We start from the raw sequence: 27,448 nt of genomic DNA on the forward strand, positions 1-27,448 counted from the left end.
TAGGTCCTTAAAAATTTGTACATTCGCACCATTTCCCACTTGCCTAATAATGCCTTGTTTGAGAATATCTCTCCTAGACAGAATACTTCTCCAGCCCCATGAACAATTGTTTGGAACACGACATTCAAAAAATGGAATGTCTTTAATGTAGTTTGCATGCATCACCTGGGCCCATAATGAATTTGGGTTGGTTAAAAGTTTCTAACTTTGTTTGGCAAGGAGAGATTTGTTGAAACAATGTACATCCCTAAACCCCAAACCTCCATCTCTTTTGCCCTTGCATAGGGTTTTCCATTTTACCCAATGAATACCTCTTCCCTGATCATTTTTCCACCAAAATTGTCAGATCCTTTGGTTCATATTTCTGCATATTTCATTGGGTATGAAAAAAACACGACATAGCATAGACAGGAAGAGCAAAAGCTACTGCTTTGATTAATACCTCTTTCCCTGCAGGAGAAAGCAATTTCCCCTTCCACCCAAATAATTTAGAATCTAGACGCCTCAAAATAAAAGAGAAAGTCTGCACTTTATATTTTCCAATAGAGGAAGGGAGACCCAGATAAGTTCCATGAGAATTGACCTCTTTAATATCAATAGTAGATGCTATATCAGTCCGAAGGTCATGAGGGGTTTTGGTACTAAATAGAACAGCAGACTTTTTAGGATTGATGTGAAGGCCTGAGACTTGTTCATAATCTTGCAATAAAACATTTATCTGTGATGCATTAGATATAGATGCAGGGGAAAAGATCATGCTATCATCAGCAAAAAAGAGATGGTTAATTTCTGGAGCAAAACGAGAGAGCCTAAAACCCAGTAGTCGAGGGACACCTAAATTGGAACTAAGCCTTTGTGAAAAGGTCTCTTGGCAGAGGATAAAAATGTAAGGGCTTAATGGGCAGCTTTGTCTGATCCATCTTTGTGGAAAAATAGGTTTGGACAGAGCTCCATTAATTTTGATTTGATATTCAACAGTGGTGATGCACTGCATAACCCATTGAACCCATTTAGAATCAAACCCTAGATGTCTTAAAGTATGTTCAATGTATGACCACTCTAATTTGTCATAGGCCTTGCAAAGATCCAGCTTAAGAGCCATATACCCAGATTTGGACTTGGATTTGCACATAAAGTGTAAGTACTCATGAGCAAGATATATATTATCAGAAATGGCTCGACCTGAAACAAAGGCACCTTGAGTCTGGCTAATAATGAACCTCAAGATGGGTTTTAATCGATTAGCCAAACATTTAGCTATGACTTTATATGGAGTAGTGCATAGACTGATGGGTCTAAAATGAGAAACATCCTGAGGATGGGTTCTTTTGGGAATTAGGGAAATAATGGTTTTATTAAGACTGCGTAGCATATATTCCCCAATAAAAAAGTGTTGCACAGCAAGGATAAGATCATTGCCGATAATATCCCAGTGCCTTTGAAAGAATCTTGCAGGGAACCCATCATATCTAGGAGCCTTTGTGCCCTTTATTTGAAACAAAGTTCTTTTAATCTCATCAGGAGAAAAATGTGAGCAAAGAAGAGAGTTATCTGAAGCTGTAATGCATGCAGGAGTGCTACTGAGAAACTCCTGGGGAGGAATAGGGTGAGAAGTGGTGAAAAGGGAATTGAAATTGGACCATATTGCAGAATTGATTTGAGAGTCTTCAAACAACCAATTACCTAGATGGTCTTTAGTTTTTGTGATAGAATTTTCCTGTCTCCTTTGTGCACTGGAAGCATGGAAGATCTTTGTGTTTCTATCACCTTCTTGTAACCATTGGACTCTAGATCTTTGGCACCAAAATTTTTCTTCTGCTAATAGGTGTTTCTCAATATTTATTTTCAACTCAATTTCTTCTTTAGCAGAGTCCTCAGAAACAGGTTTGGTCTGACATGGTCTGACACTCTTCCAACAGTTGAGATAACCTACCAATTTCCTTTGAGGCATTATGAAAAGTATCCTTACTCCATGACCTTAAGGATCTTGTGCAGTTTTTTATCTTTTGATGCAATTTGTAAGCAGGGGAGCCAAAGTTGGGTGAGTTCCAACCAATGAAAATTTGAGAGGTAAAGTCAATGCGATCTTCCCATTTGGTCTCATAATGAAATCTCATAGGGCATTTGTTTGCAGGGTGAAGGGAAATTTCCAAGGGTGTATGGTCAGAATCCACCATGGCTAGTCTATGACCTTGAATACTCCCATAAAGATCAAGAAACTCAATATTAACAAAAGCCTTATCGAGGCATTCCTTTATCAAATCCCTCCCCTGACGCTTATTTGACCAAGAAAACTTAGGCCCAATGCACTTAACCTCAAAGAGGTGGCAACTATCAATGGTCATTCTAAATGCATCTAATTGTGATTGAGGTCGAGGGATCCCTCCCAATTTATCATCATTTGACAATAATTCATTAAAATCACCAAGAACAAGCTAAGGGGAACTTACAGAGGAACCCAACTGTGACAATTCATACCAGATCCGCTGTCGATGCTCCACCTGAGGGTGGCCATATACCAAATTGATTCGAAACACAGACCAGGAGGATGAAATGGTAATTTGCAGATCCACAATATTTGAAGAAGATGAAAGAATAGTGATTATAACATTATCATTCCATAAGACACCAATACCACCTGACAAACCAATGGGATTAATAGAGAAAAAATCATTAAACCTTAAGGTCCTTGCCACACTATGGATCACAGTATTGTCTTGTTTTGTCTCCATAAGAAAGACAATGCTGGGCCTTCCTTTCTTACAAACTTTCCGTAGGTACTGCTGAGTCAAGGGTGGGCCAAGCCCTTGGCAATTCCAGGATATAAACTTCATGACCCCCTTGGGGGCTGATTAAGGGCAGCCTGCCTCACCCAAAGCAAATATGTGATTCCATCAAACCATGGAATCCCCTCCCTGTCTAAATGTAAAGTGTTTTCATAGTTTCTGCATTTATGCCTAAACATTCCACAAAGATAGCATATAGCAGAGAGTTTTGGAGAATTGCAAATCAACCCAGGTCACACCGTGCTGCCGGAAAATCTAATGACCAAAGGTCAACCCAAAATGACCAAAGTTAAACCAAAAGGAAAAATTAACCAACCTGAAACAATGATGATGGTTAATATAGAGAAAATAGTGGAGGGATAGTACCGATTAAAGAGGACAATCTATAAAAAAAGCTGTAAGACTTAAAAAACGATTCAAAAGCAATAGTGATTACCATACAGAGCCATAATCAGTGAAAGTGAACAGGAGGAAAAAGAGCCAAATAATTTAAAAAAAAAAAAAAAAAAAAAAAAAAAAAAAAAAACTACGATTATAGTAACCTGTAATTTGAAACGTTTTTAAAAAAACTGAAACCAGAAAAAGCAGTTCAAACTTCAAAGGATTTCTAATAAAAAAGAAAATAATGGGTAAGGGAGAAATAGAAGTGAAGATGAAACATTCCTGCAGAATTTTATATCAGCAACCAAGAAAATAATAAGATGAAAAGCATAAGTAGCCATCAGATATGCCGTCTGTTGACAAGAGAAACCATTCGACCAACCTGAAAAGAGCGTAGAGATTGTAGAAGATTAACCTAAGATGGGAATATGGGGATGGGGGGCAAAAGATAGAAAAATCCCTTACAAGAGGGAGAAACCCGATGCCTCCGATAACTTCAAACGGAGGAGATGACTATCCAGCGCCACCGGAAAAACCCCAAAGCTGGAAGGAAAAAAACCCTATTGAAAGCAAAGTAGGCCCAATTTCTTGTGCTTGCTCAGTGTGCCCCTTCGCACGACGAGTGCCCCCACCCAGTTCAATGGGCTGTTGGCCTACCAAGCACTTGCCGTAGCTCTTGTTGCCCGCCAAGTGGACTCCGCAGTACTCGTTATTCTTACTAGTCTCTCTACTAGGGGCCCCTCCCATTACTCTAGCCATAAGCTACGGCAGCTTCAGCTCTTAACCATAGTGAAAATGTTTAATGATAACAATCCAAATCTCAAACAGTAGCAGAACACCTCTTAAAAAAATCACAATGCAACTAAACTTGAGTACATGAGTATATTCATATTTACATTGCATATTTACATTTCTTTACATTTCATAAACATCCATGAGTTAAATGCATGGTATGTGATATTTTTGACTTTACTAGGTTTATTAGAACTCATTCCATGTGAAATATTCTTTTCAGACTGTTACACATGTATTACGTGGTTATGGTTTGGCCGCTATCTTAGATCCTGTAGTTATGGATCACCTTCATGGATATTCGCTAAGTCTGATACCAATTGGGTGAGGTGTGACATCAAGAGTCTATAAAATGAGCTCCTTTAAACTGCATTGGTCAATGAGGATTGTGAAATTGCTGCTGAGAAGGCACTAGCAACGGCGGTTGATACCCTGCATAACGACGTACATCTCCCGAACATACGTAGAGGCGAGCTGCATTTTGGGAGAAAGTTTCCTACTGAAATAAGCTATATGATGTCAGTTCTGTTTAAAGGGCCCTTAACAAAAGCATGTTGCAGCTCTAGGAATGCGAAGGGGTGAGCAGCGACTCAGCGAGGCGAAGGGGTGAGCAGCGACTCAGCGAGGCGATGTGAGCATTCTGCCGTACAAAATACCCTTTAAACACCAAGGGAACCCTTAAAAATGAAAAACAAAAACAAGTAGCTCCCGGCGAGGATCGAACTCGCGACCTTTCGCTTACGAAGCGAACGCACTACCACTATGCTACGGAAGCCTTGGTATGTACATTGACGATAAATCATAAATTTTGAAGAGACCTCTAAAAGCAAAGCAAAGAGACATAAGAATTTATATTTCAATTCGAATTTGGACTAAATTGTTGGTAATATTAAGAAAAAATGGAAAAATTAAATATCTGTAGGTGCTACTGTCAATTGAGTGTGTTAATACATCCTATACTTAAGAAAACTTTTTCACAATGAAGTACTAATTCATTCTTTAGTTCACCAAGAAACAAGTGTACTAGGGCTAGTATTGTGAGAATGCTTGAACACTTTGTGAGGGAAGTATTGCTTGGAACTAGAGATCTTCGGTTACGATTTTCTATATATGGTCAAACCAAGTCTAGATCCAATATGTCTAAGATGGTTTAGAAATTTTATTTTCATAATAGATAAAATTTTATATTTATGTTTTTTATTATATATTTTATTTTCACAATTCATGTTTATGCAAGGGAGCTTTTTCATTTACGCCCATTATGGAATAGAGAATTGCACATTGTTTTAAGTGCAATAAATTCCATATTGCAATCTTTACCAAAAAGAAAAAAATATCAATATTGCAATTATCGACAACATAGGGAGTTTTGTAAAATTTGCTTGATAGATAATTATCCTAAAATATAAAATTTTTTTTTATCGAAGAAAAAAACTTAATATTAAAGGTTAAGTTTGAAAACACTTACAAGGACTACATATAGTGTTATTACAGTAATCCTCTTGGTTAGCTGCTAAATTAGTATAATATTCAAAACGTATCTGGAGCGCACTGTTTGGGAATATCTCAAATTTAACCATTTTTGTGGCATTAGCCAACTCAAAAAGATTGGTTAATTCTGCAAGAGGCCACGTGAATTTTGTGGGCGAAGGTAATAGATGAGCAATTTTTGGATTGTTTGTCCATATTTCATCTATCCTTAGCCCACATTGTGAAGCTGTTGACATTCCTATCTGAAGTCCACCAATCATTGTCTCCACAACACCTTTCGCCTTAATCTTTCCAAAATTGACATATTGTACATGTTTGTCTTTGTATATTCCCACACTCCATCCTACGAGCCCTAGTTGTTGATTAGGAACCCCTGCACACATCAAATTACATTTATTAGATATTAGTATATTGTTGCACAGATCATCTTCCAAATTATTATTTTTCCCATTTGAGCATAAATATCATAACTCCTACACCCCTCTTTTTTATTGGGGTGGGAAATAATTAACTTTTATTAAGAAGGAAGGCTATACATTTAGGACTTCATTGATAATCGAGAAAGTGTTTTTGCTTCGAGAAACACCAAAAACAATTTTGAGTATTTGTAGAAGTTGAAACACTTTTATAGGTTTTGATAAAATTTATAATTTTAAAAACAAAAATGGTATCAGCATGTACTTCATCACATTAAAAGGAGATAGAGAAGATGAGGAATATAAACTCCTTTAACAAAAATAAGGCTAAAGTTTGAATACAGGTAAAGAAGATGAAGAGAGACTTTGGTCAATGAAAATAAAAAAGATGAATAATTGAATTAACCCCATCATTAAGGTTGAAGAAATAATGAATAAAAGAACTTTATGGAGTCATAAAATTAACTATTTTGTTAGCCTGAATCTTTGGAATGAAGTCTATAGATTCATCTTAAAAAAACATTTATGGAGTCATGGTTCAAATGTTTAATATTTTTATAGTAAAGATGAAATCTTTGGATTTCACCTTATACTCATAAATCAACAAATTCACGATTTTAGCGTAAAAAAATGAATCTCTAGATTTCATGAATCCAAAGACTCACACAACAAAACAAGTATAAATCTCCCATTTGTGAATCTAAAGATTTGAAATCTCTAAATTCATGTAACCAATTTTTCTTAAATTTTCATTTTACGTTGTAAAAATATCCAAACGAAAGCCTCTTTTGAATCAAGAAACACTAGAAACTATTTTACCAGAATGATCAAACTGGTCCCTAAGCCCTGGTTATCTCACGTCAGAAAGGTCATAAACTAATGTGACAATTTGGTGCCTTCTGACCAAAGGCATATCTATGATAGAATCCTGTGGAAACTTCAAACTGAAACATATTCTAGTTGGACTCATAGCATGATTTCCCAATGGGAAGCTTCCAAGTAGAGATTTTTCACGTTTGCAGTTCTTATCCCTCAAATTCCTTCCCATATTTCCTCTAAAGAGTCGACACTTGTTCTACTGAAATCAAATGGTCTCAGCTAAATTCCATAAGAAATTTTGTCATCACTAACTCCTCTCTTTGACTCGTTAACTTGGATTTTGAAACTTCAACATTTGAATTATCCAGAAGACTATGAAATCACGTACCATCAAATAGTCAAAGATCTCAGTCTCTATGCATGAAACAAATGTCCCATTTGTTATTGGTAGGTTGACGAATAACACTTTTAAGTAAGAACACTGTTTGATTAATGACAATAATTGAAAGATGACAAGGAAAGCAACTATAAAAAAAAAAAAATCAGTAAACGACATAATAATACTTTTAATTAGAAAAAAATGATTATTAATTTGGAATAATTCAAGATCAAGCAGCCCACCTGCTTTGACCCAAGAAGTCACCTTTGAACTTAGGAGCATTAAAATAACTGCAACTCAAAGGAAAAAATGGGAAAATGAGTGCATTTCCACCATTGAAGCTTTTATAATATATGCTTTTCGAATAAATAAGACTTTATTAAAATAAAAAATGAAACAACGAGTTGGCTTTATAGATAATTAACTTAGATACTTATTCTGTTTTTCTAACCATTAGTTAGCTACAATGTTATCATTCCAAAGTAATGGAGGACAAGAAGTTGTGTTTGATTAGACTATTAGGTTATCTTCTAATATCAAAAACTTTTGGATTGATCCGTTTTAAATAAGTATTAGTGTTCTCATATCAAAGATGGAGAGTCAAGAGTTAAGATTCCATGAGTTTTTTAATTTACTTATTTGAATTTTAAATGTTAAAATTTATTCGAGCTGTGAAGAATAATATCTTTACAACAAAACACCAAAATCATTTTTCATATTTTCATTTTAGACGTAAAACTTTATTCTACCCGAGAAGAATAACATTCTTAACAACAAAATATCTCTATCATTTTCAATTTTACTTTGCATCAAAACATTTGCATTTATTCCTTGTAACCAAAGAAACTTTGAGAATAAAAATCTGCGTAGGAGAACTCCACGTACTCTCACCGATCAAGTTTATCTTCATCGAACTATGCTCGAGGAAGAGTATACCATCACTCACTATTACCATTATTACATGGATTAGAAAAGTCGGACATGAAAGTCACTTAATTATCAAAAGAGATGGTACTCCACAGAAAGAAGATTTCTTGAAATGGATTAGGAATTCTAATAAGGAGGATATATATGTGGACTTGTAAACTTTCAAGTTCAGATAAATTCTCAACAAAATTATTAGGCTCTAGTTTATGTTCTAGCATGTCAAGAGGATCTATCAACTCTAAAAATTTTTTATGCATTGTTAATAATATTCTTCTTCAAATGAAAATTTTTTAAATTAATTATACTTTTATAAAAATATTTAATATTTAATAATAATACATTTATGTAAAGATGGACAGAAATCATATGTTATATTGCAAAACAAATAAAGAAAAGAAAAAGGGAAATCCAAAGACAATCATATAGAATCTTTACTTCACTTGATTGTGTAACAAGACATTTGATATGGGTTATTAAATTTCATTCTTTTTCATTTCTTATTGGTAAAAATTTTATTTTATTATTATTTTTTTCACAAACGGCTAGATCATTATGATTTGAAATATAATTTTTAAGTATAAAATCAATAGTATCTTTTAAATACCAATTATGAGATATATAGGATAAGAATTATTTTGGACAACTAGATATGATAAGATTTTTAGAAAGATTACAAATGTGTTAGTTGGTAAAAGACCAACATCTCATCGTATAACGTCAAATGTTCAAATTTTCTTCAAGCTGAGGTTGAAGTCCGGTTATATTTAAATTATACATTATATATAAATAATTATCCTAAAAATATCATTGAAGTGTGCATAAGCTAGTCCTTATGAACCTTAGGAAAAATATTTTCTTATTCAATCCTGTCATGAGTGACTTCACATTTCTTATCTTTACTTTCAATTAGGATAGAAACATGGAGTCTCTAAGTAGTCTTTTTTATGTAATAATGTCGAGTCCCTTACAGGAGTAAGGATGATAATGTTGTAAGTGACCATCCCATGGACAAAGATTGCTTGTTCAATTTAAACAACATAGCTAGTCTAATACTTTATGAGCTTTTCTTGACCTCAATATATAATTTTCTATACATTTTTTTTCTTCTAATGATTTAATAGTAAGATGTCAACATAAGTAAATAGAATATAGATTCCAATCATGCAATTGAAAATTAATAAAATCATCTTAACGATGTAGTCAAGATGTTGTAAACTGATCCGAATAAACTTCAAATTCAAAAAAATTATAATATTAACAATAATGTTATGTTAAATTTTTTTTATGGATTACCCAATTTGAATAATATTTTCATGCTAATTATTAATTTTACGTAGACATGACGTTCCTTGTCAATAGAAGTTTCTTGTCGTGGCTTGATTTCACATATATATATTTATGGAAGGTAGAAATAGAAATAGAATCAGCTTTGTTCTACACTTCTAAAACGTTTATTGTCAAATATGCAATCGCTAATACGGCAGTGGATAAGGATGACACGACTGGATGAAGTGACATATTATACTTTCCCTCCTACCTTCACCTAAAAAGGAAAAAGATACTTTACATTTGGGGTGAAACAGGATAGAGGTTGGATCCTGCTTTTTGGGGTTCAAACCTAATTCTAAGATCCTTTTCAGTCAAGGCTTACCTTAATCTCAAGTGGAGTGTAAAAACAGATCGGATTCAGATTGAATAGTAGTAATATCATATCCACATCTTGTTATATTCGGAAGGATTCGGATAATATTCTATCGGTTTTCGAACGGATTCAATCGGATTCGGATTATAATCGTATAATTATTTTCTTGAGTAAATTCTTCTAAATGGACATCAATACAAATTGAATACAAGTTTTCAATTATCAATTTATATCTTTTACATTTCATTTGTGAGGATTATGTGTGAAATTTAAGAATTTAGCGACTTTGGTAGCTTTTTAGTAGAAAATCTAAAAAAAAAATCAAATATCACAAGTAAAAGTTTATAAAAATAAGAAAAATAAATCTAAATAAGTAACTTAATCAGACGGATAATAATTGGTAAGAAAAGGGTATTACACATATACGCATCCTATTAGTAATTGGACGGATTCAAATACCCATAAACGGATGCAGATACAATTTCAGAAGCGGAATACGATTATCCATTTACACCCCTAAGTATATATTGTTCTTTTGATACTTTTTTACCACAAAAATAAGTGAAATCTACATCGAATCTACTAGAAATTTACTTTTAAAATACTTTATTATTATTTAAATATGAGTCTCACACCAATTTTGTGGTATAAAAGCTTAGGGACAAGGAGAGGTGATTCGGATTCTCTTAACTTAGGTTGGAAAGTCACAACCTAAAACCTCCCCTAGTACATTCAGTCCAACTTAAGCCAGTCATAATTGACTTTGATCCCATTGGGCCAAGTTGGATTGACCCTCATTAACTCTATTGGTCTGATTGATTCAAATCCTCTCCATCCAAGTGCACGGTGACGGGTCAACCCACCCCTTACATCTATACACATTAAATTCAGTAATCAATTAGTCAAAGAAGTAAAGAAATATGCACAAGTATTCATAGTTGATGGGTAAAAGGAGAATACATTCAATCTCAATGAGTTACATGTAAATTAAAGCCTTAAAAAGTCTCCAAATGCCAATCCAACTTAGATCTAACCACGTGTCTCTCCTCTTTATGTTCTTTCACGTCTCTCTCTGTGGAACAACTTTTTGACTCTATGATTTCCCCCAAAATGTTCTCATTAAAGATGCTGGAGAAGCCTTGAGATTTGCTTGTTTTGTTTTGTTTTGTTTTATAGAAAGAATCTTACTATTTCAATCATATCATTTTCATTGATTGCTGTTGTCAATGTAGAGTTATACTCTCTTGTCATAAGTTTGTATATATTGTATTGGTGTTAGGTGGTTGATTTTAGAAACAATTATATTAGATACAATTGAATAGATTTATAATTAGGGGAAAAGAATCAATGGTAGCCATTTTAATGAAAATTTTGGCACATAGAGAAGATTGAGGAATCAATGGCTGCCATTCTATTTGAAACTTTGGTATAGAAAGAAGATCAATGGCCGCTATTCTATTTGCCATTGGTAGGATAGTTAAGCGGTTAAAATTCAACCTCCCCATTTGGGTTCACACCCATCCGGCGGCACATATATTTGTAATATTCCCCCCCCCCCCCTCTTATAATATCAACTTGCTAGCTTCAAAATAAAAGAAGATCAAGGAGGTGGCTCAGTTGATAAAAAATCACTATCTTCAAGTAGAAGGTCAAAAGTTTAGATTTCTTCGAAGACAAAAACTCATATCATGTAATATCCACATCCCTAATATATAAAAATTGCTTCTTACAAGAAAAAAAAAAGAAGATTGAGGAGAAATTTCATGAGAGATAGACTGGAAAAAATGCAGAGAAACATAGGTTTAGGTGAAGACCTTTTATGGTGCAATTGGTTATGTGATTCTAAAGATTTCAATTCTATTCAATCATAAATTTAAGATTTCACGATATTAAGGCTTTAGTTGATTTTTTGGAGAGTTATTAGGATCCAAAGGCTGGATTTCACCAAAGAGAGCCAGAGAATCGTGGAAGGTGAGAAAATAAGAAGATATACATGTCTTCAGGTGGAGATTTTTAGGTTTTCAATCTTGGATATTGACTAGGAAGATGTCACATTTATAGTGTGGAATTTGTAGTGAATTTGAAAATTTAAACTTTTGAAAGGATAAGATTTCGAGATTCTACAAAGTTCTTTCAAATGGTAAGTCCAGATCTTCTGCCATGACTATAAAATTTCCATAAGATTTTAAGATTTTGCAAAGTTTTTTTATTTGTAGTCCACCTTATTATTAGGAAGAAGTAGATTTGTTAAATATGTGGTGGACGAGTCTAAAGAGAACACAATCCTCTATCCGGACAAATGGATAATGTTATCTTATGCATTTAATTGAATTAAAGACCTCTTTCTACCAAAGAAGATTTTAGGATCTCTTATCAAAAATAAATAAATAAATAAAGAGCCAATTAATTAATTAAATGACAATCTCATACAAGTGTGAACGGGGTTATAGATTGAAGTATCGAATGATGTAAGCATCAGTCCCTCCATTACTCTATTTAAAGACTCTAGTTCTCCCAAGATTTTGAAAAAAAATTCAGATCAGATCAGATCAGACAGTTCACCTTTACGCCCCCTCTGCTACTTGGAGTTCATCCTTCTGAATCTGCTGCTTTTCTCTGAGAAGAAAAAAAAATGGCAGAACCCCAAGGCTTTTCTACTACTGGACCACCAGAGGTGTTTCAGCCACCCAAAAAACCCCCAAGAAACAAATATGCTCTTGGCTGTGCGACGTTAGCTTCCATGACATCAGTTCTTCTGGGTTATGGTGAGATTTATTTCTTTTCTTTACTGGGTTCTCTTTCTGGTGAATTTTTTCTTATTTTTCTTTCTGGGTTTCTCAGATATTGGAGTGATGAGTGGAGCATCGATTTTCATCAAAGAAGATCTACACGTAAACGATACAGAAATTGAAATTTTACTTGGAATCATTAACATCTACTCTCTTGTTGGATCTTTACTGGCTGGAAGAACTTCAGATTGGATCGGACGTCGTTACACTATCGTCTTCGCCGCTGTTCTCTTCTTCGTTGGTGCTATACTTATGGGTTTCGCCACCAACTATGCTTTCCTCATGGTCGGAAGATTCGTGGCCGGCGTTGGCATTGGCTACGCCATCATGATCGCCCCTTGTTATACAACCGAAGTTGCACCAGCTTCGGCTAGAGGTTTCTTAACTTCTTTCCCTGAAGTCTTCATTAACATTGGAATTTTGCTGGGTTATGTTGCAAATCTAGCGTTTGCTGGGCTTTCACTCAACCTGGGTTGGCGATTCATGCTTGGAGTTGGAGCTCTTCCATCGATATTCTTAGGGTTTGGTGTTCTCACCATGCCGGAGTCACCACGTTGGCTCGTCATGCAAGGTCGACTTGGAGATGCCAGACGAGTTCTTGAGAAAACATCCGATTGCAGTGAAGAAGTTCTATTGAGACTCGCAGACATCAAGGAAGCAGCAAAGATTCCACCAGAGTGTAACGACGATATCGTGGTAGTTACGAAACAAAAGCATGGTGAAGGTGTATGGAAAGAGATAGTCCTCCCTACGCCAGCAGTGCGGCGTATCTTACTCGTAGCCATCGGGATTCATTTTTTCCAGCAAGCTTCGGGGATTGATGCAGTGGTGTTATATAGTCCACGCATCTTCGAGAAAGCTGGGATCCACGACAAGAACAAGAAGCTTGGAGCAACTATAGCCGTTGGATTCGTGAAGACGGTTTTCATCTTGGTAGGTACCTTTATGGTCGACAGGGTCGGACGACGGGTACTGGTGTTGTGCAGCTTGGGAGGGATGGTCATATCAGTAGTGTTTCTCGGGTTTGGGTTGACGATGGTGGATACCCACCCAAATGAGAAGCTGATGTGGGCCATAGTGATATGTATAGTGATGGTGTTGGCTTACGTGGCATTTTTCTCGATAGGGATGGGCCCCGTTACTTGGGTCTATTGCGCTGAGATACTGCCGTTGAGGCTTAGAGCAACAGGTAGTAGCTTGGCTGCTGTAGTTAACCGTGTCACGAGTGGCGTGATATCTATGACCTTCTTGTCTCTGTCCAAAGCCATAACCATTGGTGGTAGTTTTTTTCTATTTGGAGGAATAGGGTTTGTGGCTTGGGTCTTCTTCTTCACATTCATGCCGGAGACACAAGGGAGGAATTTAGAAGACATGAATGCAGTGTTTCACAACTTTCGATGGAGAGAATCCTTTCACAAGAATGGTAACGATAGAAGCGAAAGAACCACCTCTAAAGGAGAAGTCCAGTTGGGTTGATATCCTTTTCTTTTTTTCTTGTCTTTTTTCTTCTTTCTCCTTGTTCTTGGGGGTGGGGGGTGGGGGTGGGGGGAGTTGAGAAAGCAGGTGTTGTGTCAAAGAGTCAGATTTAGAGAGTCGAGGATACACTCAGGACGGTTCTATCTTGTTGTTTTTCAAAGGTGGACCGTTCATCCTGAATGTAACAATTTGCTGTTGCTTAGCTTACTTTTGTATCATATCAATAATTATTATAAATAGAACCGAGTGATGAAACCATGGCCTAATCTTCTAACTCTGGCTATACTGTTACTGATCACCTAACTAGGATGGCCAAATTGATTTCTGGTTTGACGGACCAATTTCTACTCTTTGACTTATTGTGTTATTTTCTTGGAAGAAGTAGCTGATAATATTAATAAAAGAAGAGACTATACATGAGATTACAGACGATAATAAGTTCTACCAGAGGCATCACTAAAAATAATATTCTCGTGTGACTCAAATCTTTAAACTTGCTCTTTCATTTTTTTCTTTCCAACATTTCCCTTCATGTGAAGAATCTGATTACTTTGGCAAGATTGGCAATGAATCATTGGAGATCTTTTTTGTTTTATCTTAAATTCGACTTTAGTCATAATGGATTTTTAATTTTTTTTATTTTAAAAATATTTTTAAGTGTGAATATATTTAGTAATTTATTAATTTTTTTATTTGTAGAGTTTTTAAATAATAAAAACTTTGGTGGATCATCCAACCAAGTAAATGATTCTTATAGATATGGATAAAATTATATAAACAAATGGAATAGCGTCGAGAGAGCCTCTTCTCTTAAAATATTCAAGAAGAGTTTCTAACAAACACATTAGGTCTAAGTGAGTTTCTTTTGACATGATAATCAACCAAATGAAGAAATCAAACTCATTGATTAGTCTTCTTCATATGATGTTGAAGTAAATAAACTCAAAAGCAAACTCGTAAGTCTCAAAATAAGAATGAAATGCTGGTCTTTGCCAACTATACTACCCCAAAGGGTATAAAATAATAAACCATTAAGAAAAATGCATAAGCTATAAGTTTTTAAAATAAAAATAATTTGCTTATTGCCATTAAGAATCAATCCGTAGTTGTGATGTCCACTTCCCATGTAATGATTATTTGATGGAACTGATTTCTTGACTTTAAAATGATTTTGATTGGAAATGAATGGAATTAATAATTAAAGTCGATATCATTGATGCATACTCCATGATAATTGAATAATGACTCGTATTGGAAGAGCCACTTCTCTTAACATACCCAAACCGACAAGCACATTAGGTCTAAGTGAATCTCTTATGGCATTAGAACCAACCAAACAAAGAAATCTACACATTGATTAGTCTTCTTCATATGATGTTGAAGTAAATAGATTCAGAAGCCAACTCGTAAATCTCAGTGATACAGATGAGTTCTACTGAACCAGATAAATGAGGACCTACCAAGTTCAACATGGTATGACCAAGTCTTGGTCGGATCATTGACGAACCAAGACTTGTAAAACTTGCGTGTTAAGCAAAGAATCTAAGAGGAGCTCAACTAACTCCTCAAGTCTTCGGGATAGATTGATAGTTGAATACGTAATGTCTAGACCCAACGATCAGGTAACTAAGGGCTCCAACAAATTAGAGAACCCATATCAAGGAGTCCTGCTTGAACTCAACAACCTCAACACAAGTATCGGATGTAGCAGGATAAGACTCCTTTGGGAGATAAAGAACAATGATGGAGTTCAAGTGGAACTCCATCACCATACAACCAAGGTAACTTATCTCGAATACTATATAAACTCACGTTCGTGTTATTATTAGATACAAATTCTTGAGTCACTCCCTCTGGCATTGAGATCTACAACTTGGTCTCTTATTCTAAAGTTGTGTGCTTCACTAACTTGATCGTTGGAGGAGTCACTCGGCCAACCAGATCAAGCACATTTTTGCAGGTTAGTTCACTTGCACTGTCGAACAGGATTTTTGAGCAATAATTTGGCGTCGGAATCTGATAAAAAAAGCCATCATGTGCACTAGATCAGAATTGCTAGTTGGGGATGACTCGAATGAGAAGGATGGACAGGAGGTCAATAAAGAAGATTCACCACAAGGAAGGGAAAAAACCCTAGTTGACGCCCTGACAGGTTCATCCAACTAGTTTGCAACCATCAATTAGTTTAATGAATTACAAAGACAATTGCTGGAGATGAACGAGTTAATTCGGGCTAGCATCCGTCGGCAAGTAATTCCACCAGGAGCCGACTAACAAGGAAATCCTATAAATCTCGATGGAAAGCAGGCTAATAGAGCATCAAAACAACAAGATGAATGAGCACATCTATCCAATTGATCTCTATGACCCTCTCAGGGAGATCGTGAAAAAGGGAAAGGGAAGGTCGGTGAGAAATCCCGACCATCACTTGGGGCAGTGTTTGAGGACCCTCCTCCAGGAGATGAAGATTTCAAAGATCAATAAAGTAGTTCTTCCCCGGTTGACCACCGCGAACAAGGGAATAACAATGAAGTTCCAGCCAAAAAGGCAAATTATGTTGATAGGTAGTTCGAGGAACTTGATGAAAAGTTAAAAAAGCTGAAAGATTTAGGTAAGGATCCCTTATATTTCATACTAAAAGGATATCCTTTTGTTCGAACTATTTTGGAAGCAGATATGCCAAAAAACTTCAACTGTCTGACTTTCGCTATATTCAATGGGACCAAGTGCCCAAGACACCATATTATGCACTATAAGTCAATAATGTCCTTATATAGGCACAACCAATCATCCATGTGCCGAATCTTCCTAGCTTCACTAACTGGAGTAGCATCCGGATGGTTTCTCAGACTGAAGGGTCATTTTCAAATTTCGACCATTTTGGTTGAGTTTTCTTGTCTTGCTTCCTAAGCGGTGTAATAACAAAGAAGAGAGAAGACATGTTGTTCTCAATCAAACAAGGTCATTTGGAATCAATTAGAGACTTCTTTTAGAGATTTAACAATCTAACCATTCAAATTGAAAAATTTAGATGGAAAGTTAGCCTTTCATGCTCTTTATTATATTGTAAGAACTATTTTCACTAAATGCATTTTCTTTTTTATTATATAAAAAAAAAAAGAGAGAGAGAAAAAAAAAAGAAACAACACATCAAACAAAAACAAAAAACAATAAAAAATCATTGTCCAAAGTCAAATTAATTTTGGCAAAAATAATTTGAATTTTGAATTAATGAGTAAATTATTAAGAAAACTCAGAACTACTGTTAAAATTCCAAATTCAAATGATTTTTACCAAAATTAATTTGAATTTTGATGATTTAAATATATAATGAATAACAAAATTATCAAACTCAAATTAATCTTGGCAAAAACCTTTTTTAAACAACATTATAATATGAATCTTTTTAACTAGAATATATCAAGAAAATTTCCCAAAGTATAGTAAGGGGTTGAGGGCAACATTGTAAAGTCACAAGACATTGAGAGCAACTTAGGAATTATGAAATTATCTAACCATAACTTAACGAAATGTGTACCACTGAGAAATTTTAAGAGACACTTTGGGTATCTTTGCAAATTTAATCTATTCATAGGATGTTTATGCTTTTCGATATTCATTTTGTGGTGTCTCTAAAATTTCCCTAATTCACAAGGTTTTATGATTTCAAGTTAGTGTCATTTAGGTAATTGGTTAAACCATTGGGCTGGTTTTTTGGTGGTTAGACCCTTGAATTGTTACAAATTAGCAAACATCAATCTAGATTTAGCCATGGTTCTACAGTAGGTTGTTCTACACTTCTACTATATAGTTTGGATTAGGGAAAGGGTACTTTAGGTATGCATCAAAAAATTTAAAACGATGAGAATGATTTGTTTGGAGAAAAACAAAACCAAACGGTTAGTCAACCCGCACCCAAATTGCACAAAACGAAAATCAGATCGAAACTGTAATTTTGCTAATGGTTCATGTTTGGGCTTGGACCTTTCAGTTCAAAACTGCCCTAGACTGAACGGTTGACACCCCTACTCTCCTGCTTCGCTCCATTGCTCGAAAAGACGAAAACTAAAACTTTCAAACTATAAGTCCCATAAGAAATATTTCTATAAAAATTCATCAAATGCCCATTCTTAAACAAATAAGTGAATAACAATAATCTCCTAATACAGAAATATCAAACAATTGGGTTCTAGACAAGAACTAATCTTTGTGAAGGTGGGTTAGTCCACTTTAAGCTATGAATTTAGTTTGTAGGTGTAAAGTTTGATTCTTTTTTCTTTTTATGTTTTTCTGGTTAGGAGTTTTATTCACCACTATTTTTAATTAGAAAATGACTATTACCTTCTTTCTTACCTAAAAATCATTGTGATTGTATTGGATATGCTAAAATTTGCTATTATACCATCTTAAAAGACAAATATTCCCCTTTATTAACCCCCTAGAAAGACAATAATGCCCTCACTTCGGTCTTCATATATAGAAGTGGATGAAAGAATATCCCCTTTGCCTATGTAATTTTTTCCAAACAAAAACCTCCCATCACCCCTCCCTCTAATCTCTACCTTAATATATAAGTTTCCATTAAAAATCGAATCATATCAGAATTTTATAAATATCCATCCACCAGTCCACCAGAATTTTATACGTATCTATTCATCAATCTAGATCTTATACTTGTACAATAAAGTACAAGACACTCTAAGAGCCAATGAGTTGGGATTCTCTATTTTTCAAGTTAGAGGTTTGTGCTTTTCTCATACTTTTATACTACATATTAGGAGGGATATCTGTCTCTGAATTCTGATAAAATGAATTAGAGATGAGATCTCTTGTGAACACCTTTTAATATGTTATAAAAATATGTAAAGTGATCATAAATCTCTACCTTAACGGGTAGTCAAAATAAAATATTTGGACTCAAAAGTCAACCTGTAGAATTCAATATTTCGGGAATAAAATCGTAGATTTCATGATTGATTTTATGTGGCTGACTCTTAGAATATTTTATCCTTTATTGTTCAAATGCAGGATCACCTTCAAAGAATAGCCAAGATGTGCATTAATCTTTAAAAAAAAACAGAAGCTATCTATTCTATTCGAAAAATGACTATTACCTTCCTTCTTACCTAAAAATCATCGTGATTGTACTGGATGTGCTAAACTTTTCTATGATACCTTCTTAAAAAACAAAAATACCCCTCTATTAACCCCCTAAAAAAACAATAATGTCCTCATCTATAAACTCATCCTTTATCCATCTTCTTTTTCCCACAAAAACACCTTCCATCACCACTCCCTCTGATCTCTACCTTACTACGTTAAGTTTCCTGTGGGTGGAGTCATACCATAATCTTACACATACCCTTCCATCAGTCCAGATCCTGTGCTTGTGCAACAACATATAAAACACTCAAAGCCAAGTCGTGATTTTCTATCCGACAATCTAGAGCTTTGTGCTCTTCTCACACCTCTCTACCATGTATTAAGAGAGGATCCATTACTAAATTCTAATAAAATGAATCAGAGATGCAATCCTGTGAACCCCCTTCTAATGTGCGACAAAAAAGTATAAAATAAGTCAAAACTTCTACGCTGACGAGTGAAGAATTTGGGTTCACATCAACATGTAGAAATGAATATTTTGGGAATGAAATCGTCGATCCCATTATTGATTCTAATTGTCTAGAATCTCTTGTCCCTCATTGTACAAACGCGGGATCACCTTCAAAGACTATGTGCACTAATATTTAAAAAAAGGTTTTTTTTTTTTCTTCTTTTCCCATTCAATTCATAGTAACTATCGATTGTAGTATTCCAAAGCTATCTATTCTAGAATTCTTATCGTCTCTATACTGCTCCAACGAGTTTCACGCCTTCCAGAGTCGTTGGTCGCTGGTGGGTATCATCGCTGGTCTTTGTGGTATCTACTGTTACTCCACTCGATGAGCTTCTCTTCCTATCCAATATACTAGTCTCCTCCATTACCTTCCCACATTTAATTATCATGTCTCATCCGCATGATGATGATTTCTATAAATTTGATCTCTGAGGCTTATAACTAACCCCATTGTTCTGTCTTGCCGTTTGGCACTGCTATTAGATTCTTTCACTTCACCTTGAAGACATGAAACCCATCTTCCTCTTAACTGCATCAACCATTGTAGTCCTCTCTATCTATTTCTATATGAAACCAATCCGGTTTTCCCCTCCGCTTCTTCCAGGAGCCCATGACAAGCTTAAAGATGCAGAAGTGATTCCATTTGGTAATGTAGGAGGTTTTGGTGGGGAGAGTATCACTTTTGATCCTAATGGTGAAGGTCCTTATACTGGGGTTGCTGATGGTCGGATTCTCAAATGGGAAGGTGAAAATAAAGGTTGGAGCGTATTTGCTTTCACTTCTCCAAATAGGTAACAGATTAATTTACTTTTGTCGTGTTATGCTTTTTTATACTTTTTATTGTGTTTTTAAGGTTGGTTTCCTAATGTTAGCATAGCCCACTATGGCACAAAATGACATCTACAGAAACTAGGCTCTGATAGTAGGTCAGATTAAAAAAATGTAAAATTGTGTAGATTGAAGTTTTCCAGTAGCGAGATGTGTGCTATGTTGATCCCAAATCAGTTAACCTCCACTTTTGATGTGGTACATAAGGTACATGTAACATATTTATAGAATGTAAAAGGGTAGAGAGGTTGGGTTGTACTGGTCAATTCAAGTCTTCTACTTTCGTCATAGTCTCATATACACTATTGTAAAGTAGCTCGGTTCATAAGACCAACACTTCTTAGTGAAGAGGTTGTGAGTTTGAATATGTCTGATTGTATATTATGTAATACTCTGGTCCCATCCATAATATATAAAAATCACCTCTCTTCCAAGAAAATGTTTACTTTGGTAAGAATTTTTCATTATTAGATAAAGTTTTAGCATTTGATTACTGAAGGAACCCATGATTTTTCATTGGAGCAGAGATGAGTGTTTCAAACCATTTGCACCCGAGCTTGAGCATGTGTGTGGAAGGCCACTAGGACTGAAATTTCATAATAAGACTGGAGATCTCTATATTACTGATTGTTACCTTGGGTTACATAAGATAGGACCCAATGGAGGTTTATCAAGTCTCCACTGATCACTAAAGCAGAAGGCAAGTCCTTCAAATTTGCCAACAATTTGGACATCGATGAAGAGGAAGGAGTTATCTATTTTACTGATTCAAGCACAAATTTCCATAGAAGGTAATACTGTTGATTTTGCAGAATCGGGGTTTTAGATAACACTATTCTCATGCTCCTCCATCATACATTAAAGAAGGGATCCACTTATGAACACTGATAAGGTGGATTCCCTAAATTGATGGTGATTGAGTGTTAGGTAGTGTTATCCTTTAACCTTGAATTGGACTCAATTTTGCATTAAAGCTCAAGTTATTAAATTTTTTTTTTTTTAATATCATTGTACCTGTTTTTGCAGGGACTTCTGGAAAATTGTTTTGCAGAGAGATATGACTGGAAGGTTGATGAAGTACAATATAACGAGCAAAGAAGTGACAGTATTGATGAAAGGTCTCTTATTACCTAATGGAGTTGCACTGAGCAAAGATTGCTCTTTTGTGCTAGTTGCTGAAACTATTAATGGCAGGATTCTCAGGCTTTGGCTTAAAGGTCCCAAAGCAGGAACCCATGATGTGTTCTCAGAGTTACCTGCGTTTCCAGAAAATATTAGGAGGAACCCGAAGGGAGAGTTCTGGGTTGGATTTTTTGCAAAGAGAAGCAAGTTGGACATCTTCTGTCTTTCCAAACCTTCAATTACGTTTATGATATCAAAGATCTATAACGTTTTTGTGAAGATACATTCATGGGTAGCTGCTTTGAAGGCTCATGCAGTTTGTTTGAAGCTTGACGAAGAAGGACAAATTCTGGAGGTGTTAGAAGATAAGGAAGGAAAAACTTTGAGAACAATTACTGAAGTTGTGGAATACAATGGAGACTTGTGGATTGCAGCACCATTTTTGCCCTTCATGGGTCGTTATAAGTTGCATTAATTAGGACAATGGGATTAAATAACCACCTTTTTGGATTCCTTATTATTGCAAGTTTCAGTCTCTCACATGTCAAAAGATACCCATCTTGCCACTTATTGGATGTTGAAAAGATGCTCTTGGTGTTAAAGGAATCTTTGGTGTTCTCTCTAGATCCAAAATATAATATGGAATATAGTATATTTTGTCTATATTTCTACTAATACTATCTTCATTCATAAAAACTATAATGAATACCAGTTTTACCTTTACCAAAAAAAAATATACCAGTTTTACCCAAGGAACGATTTTTCATTCGTTTCGCCCGGTTCGCCGGGCGGTGAACTGGGCAAAATGACAAAATATTGCCGAATCGTTTATTTACTAAAAACACTCTTTCTTTTCTTTTTAGTTTATTTAGGTTTTCTCTTGTTTTCCCTGATTACTTTTGTGAGATTTTAATTTCTAGATTGAATGTTTAGGTTTAATTTTTCTGTGTAATGTAATTTCAAGTTCAAGTTCAATTTTAAGTTTCAAGTTTGAGGATTCGTTTTTCTCTAGGTCTAACAATTGCAAATCTAGATCTGGTTGTTAGGGTTGGTTGATATTCGAATCGTTTGTTCAATTCTTTTTTTTTTATTTATTATTATTTGAAGTTCAAAGAAGCAAGTAAGTAATATTCTTCAATAATCTTCTCTCCCCCCTCCATTCCTGCTTCTATCTACCACTTCATATTCTTAGTTTAAGATTTACTTTCAGCATTTATTTATTGTTTTCCCTTCCCCTGGGTCCTTGATCAAAGATGCCTACAATCGTGCCTCTCTTTGGTTAAGGTTTCATTTTTCCTTTTATTGTTCTGTTATTTACTTTCAGCAATTTACTTCCATCATTTATTTATTGTTCTCCCTTCTCCTGGGTCCTTGATCAAAGATGCCTACAGTTGTGCCTCTCTTTGGTTAAAGTTTTCCTTTTCCTTTTATTGCTTTGATTATTTTCTGTCAGCATTTTTTTTTTTTCCTAATATCCGTTCCCTTGATTATTGGATTGTAAGCTAGGGCAAAGGGTCTACGGTCAAAGTCATTATAATTATACTTCCCTTCCCTAGATCTGGAGCTGACACTTGGATCACTTCCCTTTTATTTTTATTTATTTATTGTTCGCATTTTTTTGTCTTTTATTAATTATGCGTTGGTTATGTTTGCTTTAATTTTCGTCTCAATTCGATTGCATTAGATGTATGAATTAGGACCGCTCATTTAGTTTAATTAATAAGCTAACAAATTTGAATCATTGCACTCTCGCATTATCATTAAAAGGTTAAATTCTAAAGTGGCATATCTCCTTGAGATCAACCCGTTAGCTACACGATACCGTGCACTTGCGGTTATTTTTAATTTTACAAACACCGAGTATGGAACCCAATTGGATTACTTTTGTTGATGGGGGAGTTAATTAAATTTTTGACAGTTTTCTAACTAAAATAACTACCAAATAATCTAGTTTAGCAGAGAAGAAAACAAGCAAACAAGAAGGAAAGGGTACAAGAAAAAGGAAACAAACAACAACAACTAAAATAAATCAAACATAGGAAGCCCTCCGTTATTCCATGGCCTCTAGATTCCATTGATACTTTTGGTACAAAATCAATCCTAATCTGTCCATCCTCACAAGAAAAACCATCACAGATTATTGTCCACAAACAAAAGTTAGCGAGCAACAAGTCGATTGATTTGATCTAGACTGTCAATTGTGAAAAATCCACTGCTCAATTTGGATAGAAAAGTAAACATGTATTTGAGTAAAAGATTAATCCTGATTTGCCCAACTTCTAACAAGAAAAACCATCACAGGTTTGCAAATACAAAACATACACTTAAAACCCAAAAAAAGCAACATAGAGAGAGAGAGAGAGAGAGAGAGAGAGAGAGAGAGAGAGAGAGAGAGAGAGAGAGAGAGAGAGAGAGAGAGTGGTGAGTGAGTGAGTGCAAGAAAAGAAACATGGGGGGAATTCTTTGTTTATTAAAAGTACTCAGCAAGTTGTTCAGCCCATTGACAGCAACACAAAGCTATTCATCTAACAAGTTCCTCCCCACCACCCCTTCTATCACAAGATTAAACTCTAAAGAGAGAAAGAAAACAGACTTGAAAACCACATTCATTCACGTTACAAAATCGTCTCCTAAGTATGATGCATAATCTCAAAACTCATTGGGGAAGTGAAGAGTAAAATACATTGCGAGATCAGCTTATAACAAGATTGCAGGAAGAAGAAAAACCAAATTTAAAAGAAAACTAATGCAAGATTAGAAGTTGATGTGGCCAAAATCAAGTTGAAAGGTAGATTTTGGAATATAAGGTACTATAATGTCTGATCAAAATCCCATGGTTAGTTTTGTTGGAATCAAAGTTGTTTTTTCTGTTAACTATTTGTTTACTTGACCGAGTATTTAGGCTTGGAGGCCAAGTAGTTGAGTCCAAGATTAAGTCTTAAGTAGTTGCTATTTTTTAGGATCAGCAAACTAATTCTATTTTCATTCGGTTACTTAGTAATCGTGGGTTATTAGTAGTGGGTATTGTGGTTGTTATTTTGTTTATTTAAACCTGATCGTATTCAGTAAAGGAAGCAGCTTTTGAAGTTCTTCAATACTCTGTTTTCTGCTTCTTATACCCGGTTCATTTTGTTTGCTATTGTGCTTAGTTAGCTCTTAACAGGCTTTCTTAATAGTGGTATCAGAGCCAATCCCAGCGGTTAAAAGAAGCTGTAAATTTTTGGCTTTTTTAATCCTCTCAGCAATAACATATGCCGGGTGGAAAGGGGTTGATATTAGAACATGGAGATCATGAATGGGTTTTTCAAGCTCACAGTTGTGCCCTTCTTTGTCGTCGGTAACAATGTATTCATGGCCTTGTGATTCCAACTAGTCTCTAATGCCTAAAGCTCTCTCCACAGAGCCCACAAAGTTGGGATTCATTGTGGCATACTCGTTAGCCTTGTAGAACACTCCAACTATTTTCTTGCTTCCAGGAGACGCCTGCTTCTTCTGATTCTCAAGATCCAGCTGAATTTGCTTATCCTTCTCATTCTGCAGATCCTGCTGATTGAGATAATCATCATAAAACCCCTCGTTCTCAAAGTACCCAGCTTCGTAAGACTCAGTGTTATGAGTCAGAATCCCCTCATCATATGCCTCATGCGATGCCGTCTCGTTATCCTTCTCATTCTACGATGCACTCAGCTGCTGATCCCGACGTCCCTCTGGAGGGACTAGATGGTCTTCCGGATGCACATCTGCTTCTTCTCGACATTCCTCTTCATGCTGACTTCCCTCTTCATGCCAATGCCGTCATCCCTCTTGAGGGTCTTTCGGAGGGTCATCTGCTCCTTCCCGACGTCCCTCTTCATGTGAACGTCCCTCTTATGCCGATGCCGTACCGCTGCTCCTTCCGACGTCCCTTTGGAAGGACTGGAGGGTCTTTTGGATGCACATCTGCTCCTTCTCGACGTCCCTCTTCATGCCGACGTCCCGCTGCTCCTTTCCGGCGTCCCTCTGGAGGGACTCGAGGGTCTTTCAGAGGGACTCGAGGGTTTTTGGTTCTACGTTCTCTAGTGATCTCCTGGGCTTGAACTTCTAACTTCTTGGAATGAAGAACTTCTACGATTTCCCGAAGTCGATCAGCGAAAGTCTCTGCATTATTGAGACTCTCCAACCTTTGAAGAACCGAATTTAGTTGAATACTATCTTCCTCATCAAGCTTCGACCAGTAAGGCCGAAGATTCTCAATCTCGCTTATTCTCCGGCCTATCAATGGATAGACCTTGAAAACAACCTGTCTTTTTTTTGTTTCCATGGCAATGCGAAGAGTGTTACAGTCTTCGCATTACGGTTAAGGGATGAAGAGTGTTACAGTGAATGCGAAGAGTGTTAGGGTTAGGGATGAAGAGTGTTAGGTATCAGAGCCAGTTATTTGAGAAGAAAGTGCAGCAACAAATTCGGTTCTTCAAAGGTTGGAGAGTCTCAATAATGTAGAGACTTCCACTGATAGACTTCCGGAAATCGTAGAAGTTCTTCATTCCAAGAAGTTAGAAATTGAATACTATCTTCCTCATCAAGCTTCAACCAAGATGGGCCGAAGATTCTCAATCTCGCTTATTCTCCGGCCTATCAATGGATAGACCTTGAAAACAACCTGTCTTTTTTTTGTTTCCATGGCAATGCGAAGAGTGTTACAGTCTTCGCATTACGGTTAGGGATGAAGAGTGTTACAGTGAATGCAAAGAGTGTTAGGGTTAGGGATGAAGAGTGTTAGGTATCAGAGCCAGTTATTTGAGAAGAAAGTGCAGCAACAAATTCGGTTCTTCAAAGGTTGGAGAGTCTCAATAATGTAGAGACTTCCGCTGATAGACTTCGGGAAATCGTAGAAGTTCTTCATTCCAAGAAGTTAGAAGTTGAATACTATCTTCCTCATCAAGCTTCGACCAGTAAGGCCAAAGATTCTCAATCTCGCTTATTCTCCGGCCTATCAGTGGATAGACCTTCAAAACGACCTGTCTTTTTTTTGTTTCCATGGCAGTGCGAAGAGTGTTACAGTCTTCGCATTACGGTTAAGGATGAAGAGTGTTACAGTGAATGCGAAGAGTGTTAGGGTTAGGGATGAAGAGTGTTAGGTATCAGAGCCAGTTATTTGAGAAGAAAGTGCAGCAAGAAATTCGGTTCTTCAAAGGTTGGAGAGTCTCAATAATGCAGAGACTTCCGCTGATAGACTTCGGGAAATCGTAGAAGTTCTTCATTCCAAGAAGTTAGAAGTTGAATACTATCTTCCTCATCAAGCTTCGACCAGTAAGGCCGAAGATTCTCAATCTTGCTTATTCTCCGGCCTATCAATGGATAGACCTTCAAAACGACCTGTCTTTTTTTTGTTTCCATGGCAGTGCGAAGAGTGTTACAGTCTTCGCATTACGGTTAGGGATGAAGAGTGTTACAGTGAATGCGAAGAGTGTTAGGGTTAGGGATGAAGAGTGTTAGGTATCAGAGCCAATTATTTGAGAAGAAAGTGCAGCAGCAAATTCTCTGATGGCCACCGATAATTTCGTTCAACCATCTATTCCTCGCTTTGATGGTCACTATGACCATTGGAGCATGTTGATGGAGAATTTTCTTCAATCCAAAGAATATTGGGATGTTGTCGTTAATGGTATTTCTAAACCAGAAGATGCAACTCAATTGTCAGCAGCACAAAAATCAATTTTTGAGGCATCAAAGTTGAAGGATCTCAAAGCAAATAATTACCTGTTTCAAGCAATAGACAGGTCAATCTTCAAGACAATTCTATGAAAGGATTCCTCCAAATCTATATGGGATTCCATGAAATAGAAGTACCAAGGCTCAACGAAGGCAAAGCGCCAGCAGCTACAACAACTTCGTGGAGAGTTCGAGTTACTACGAATAAAGACAGGAGAAAAAATTACAGAATATTTCTCCAGGACAATGGCAATTGTCAACAAGATGCATATCCATGGAGATAAGACTGATG

General features: G+C 35.9%; 1 protein-coding gene, 1 non-coding gene and 1 pseudogene across 2 annotated transcripts; 2 read left to right on the forward strand and 1 right to left on the reverse strand.

The window, feature by feature from the left end:
- Positions 1-4,662: 4,662 nt before the first annotated feature.
- On the reverse strand, positions 4,663-4,734 carry TRNAT-CGU (transfer RNA threonine (anticodon CGU)). Its single transcript has one exon. It is a non-coding gene; the product is annotated as a tRNA-Thr (tRNA).
- A 7,439-nt stretch (positions 4,735-12,173) lies between these two features.
- On the forward strand, positions 12,174-14,156 carry LOC149001903 (polyol transporter 5-like). The gene is made up of 2 exons (XM_089136975.1): positions 12,174-12,398; positions 12,475-14,156. The coding sequence occupies exons 1-2, from the start codon at positions 12,266-12,268 to the stop codon at positions 13,896-13,898; spliced, it is 1,557 nt and encodes a 518-aa protein (XP_088993101.1). The 5' UTR covers positions 12,174-12,265; the 3' UTR covers positions 13,899-14,156.
- A 5,866-nt stretch (positions 14,157-20,022) lies between these two features.
- On the forward strand, positions 20,023-21,940 carry LOC149001904 (protein STRICTOSIDINE SYNTHASE-LIKE 10-like; annotated as a pseudogene).
- Positions 21,941-27,448: the final 5,508 nt, after the last annotated feature.

The sequence above is a fragment of the Hakea prostrata genome, chromosome 10, assembly GCF_041222555.1.
Source record: "Hakea prostrata isolate BN-2017 chromosome 10, UWA_Hpros_2, whole genome shotgun sequence".
NCBI lineage: Eukaryota > Viridiplantae > Streptophyta > Magnoliopsida > Proteales > Proteaceae > Hakea > Hakea prostrata.

Coding starts and splice junctions, on each gene's coding strand:
- LOC149001903 (XM_089136975.1), top strand. CDS start 12,266: ATGGCAGAACCCCAAGGCTTTTCTACTACTGGACCACCAGAGGTGTTT. Junction 12,399..12,474: donor ATCAGTTCTTCTGGGTTATG/GTGAGATTTATT, acceptor TGGGTTTCTCAG/ATATTGGAGTGATGAGTGGA.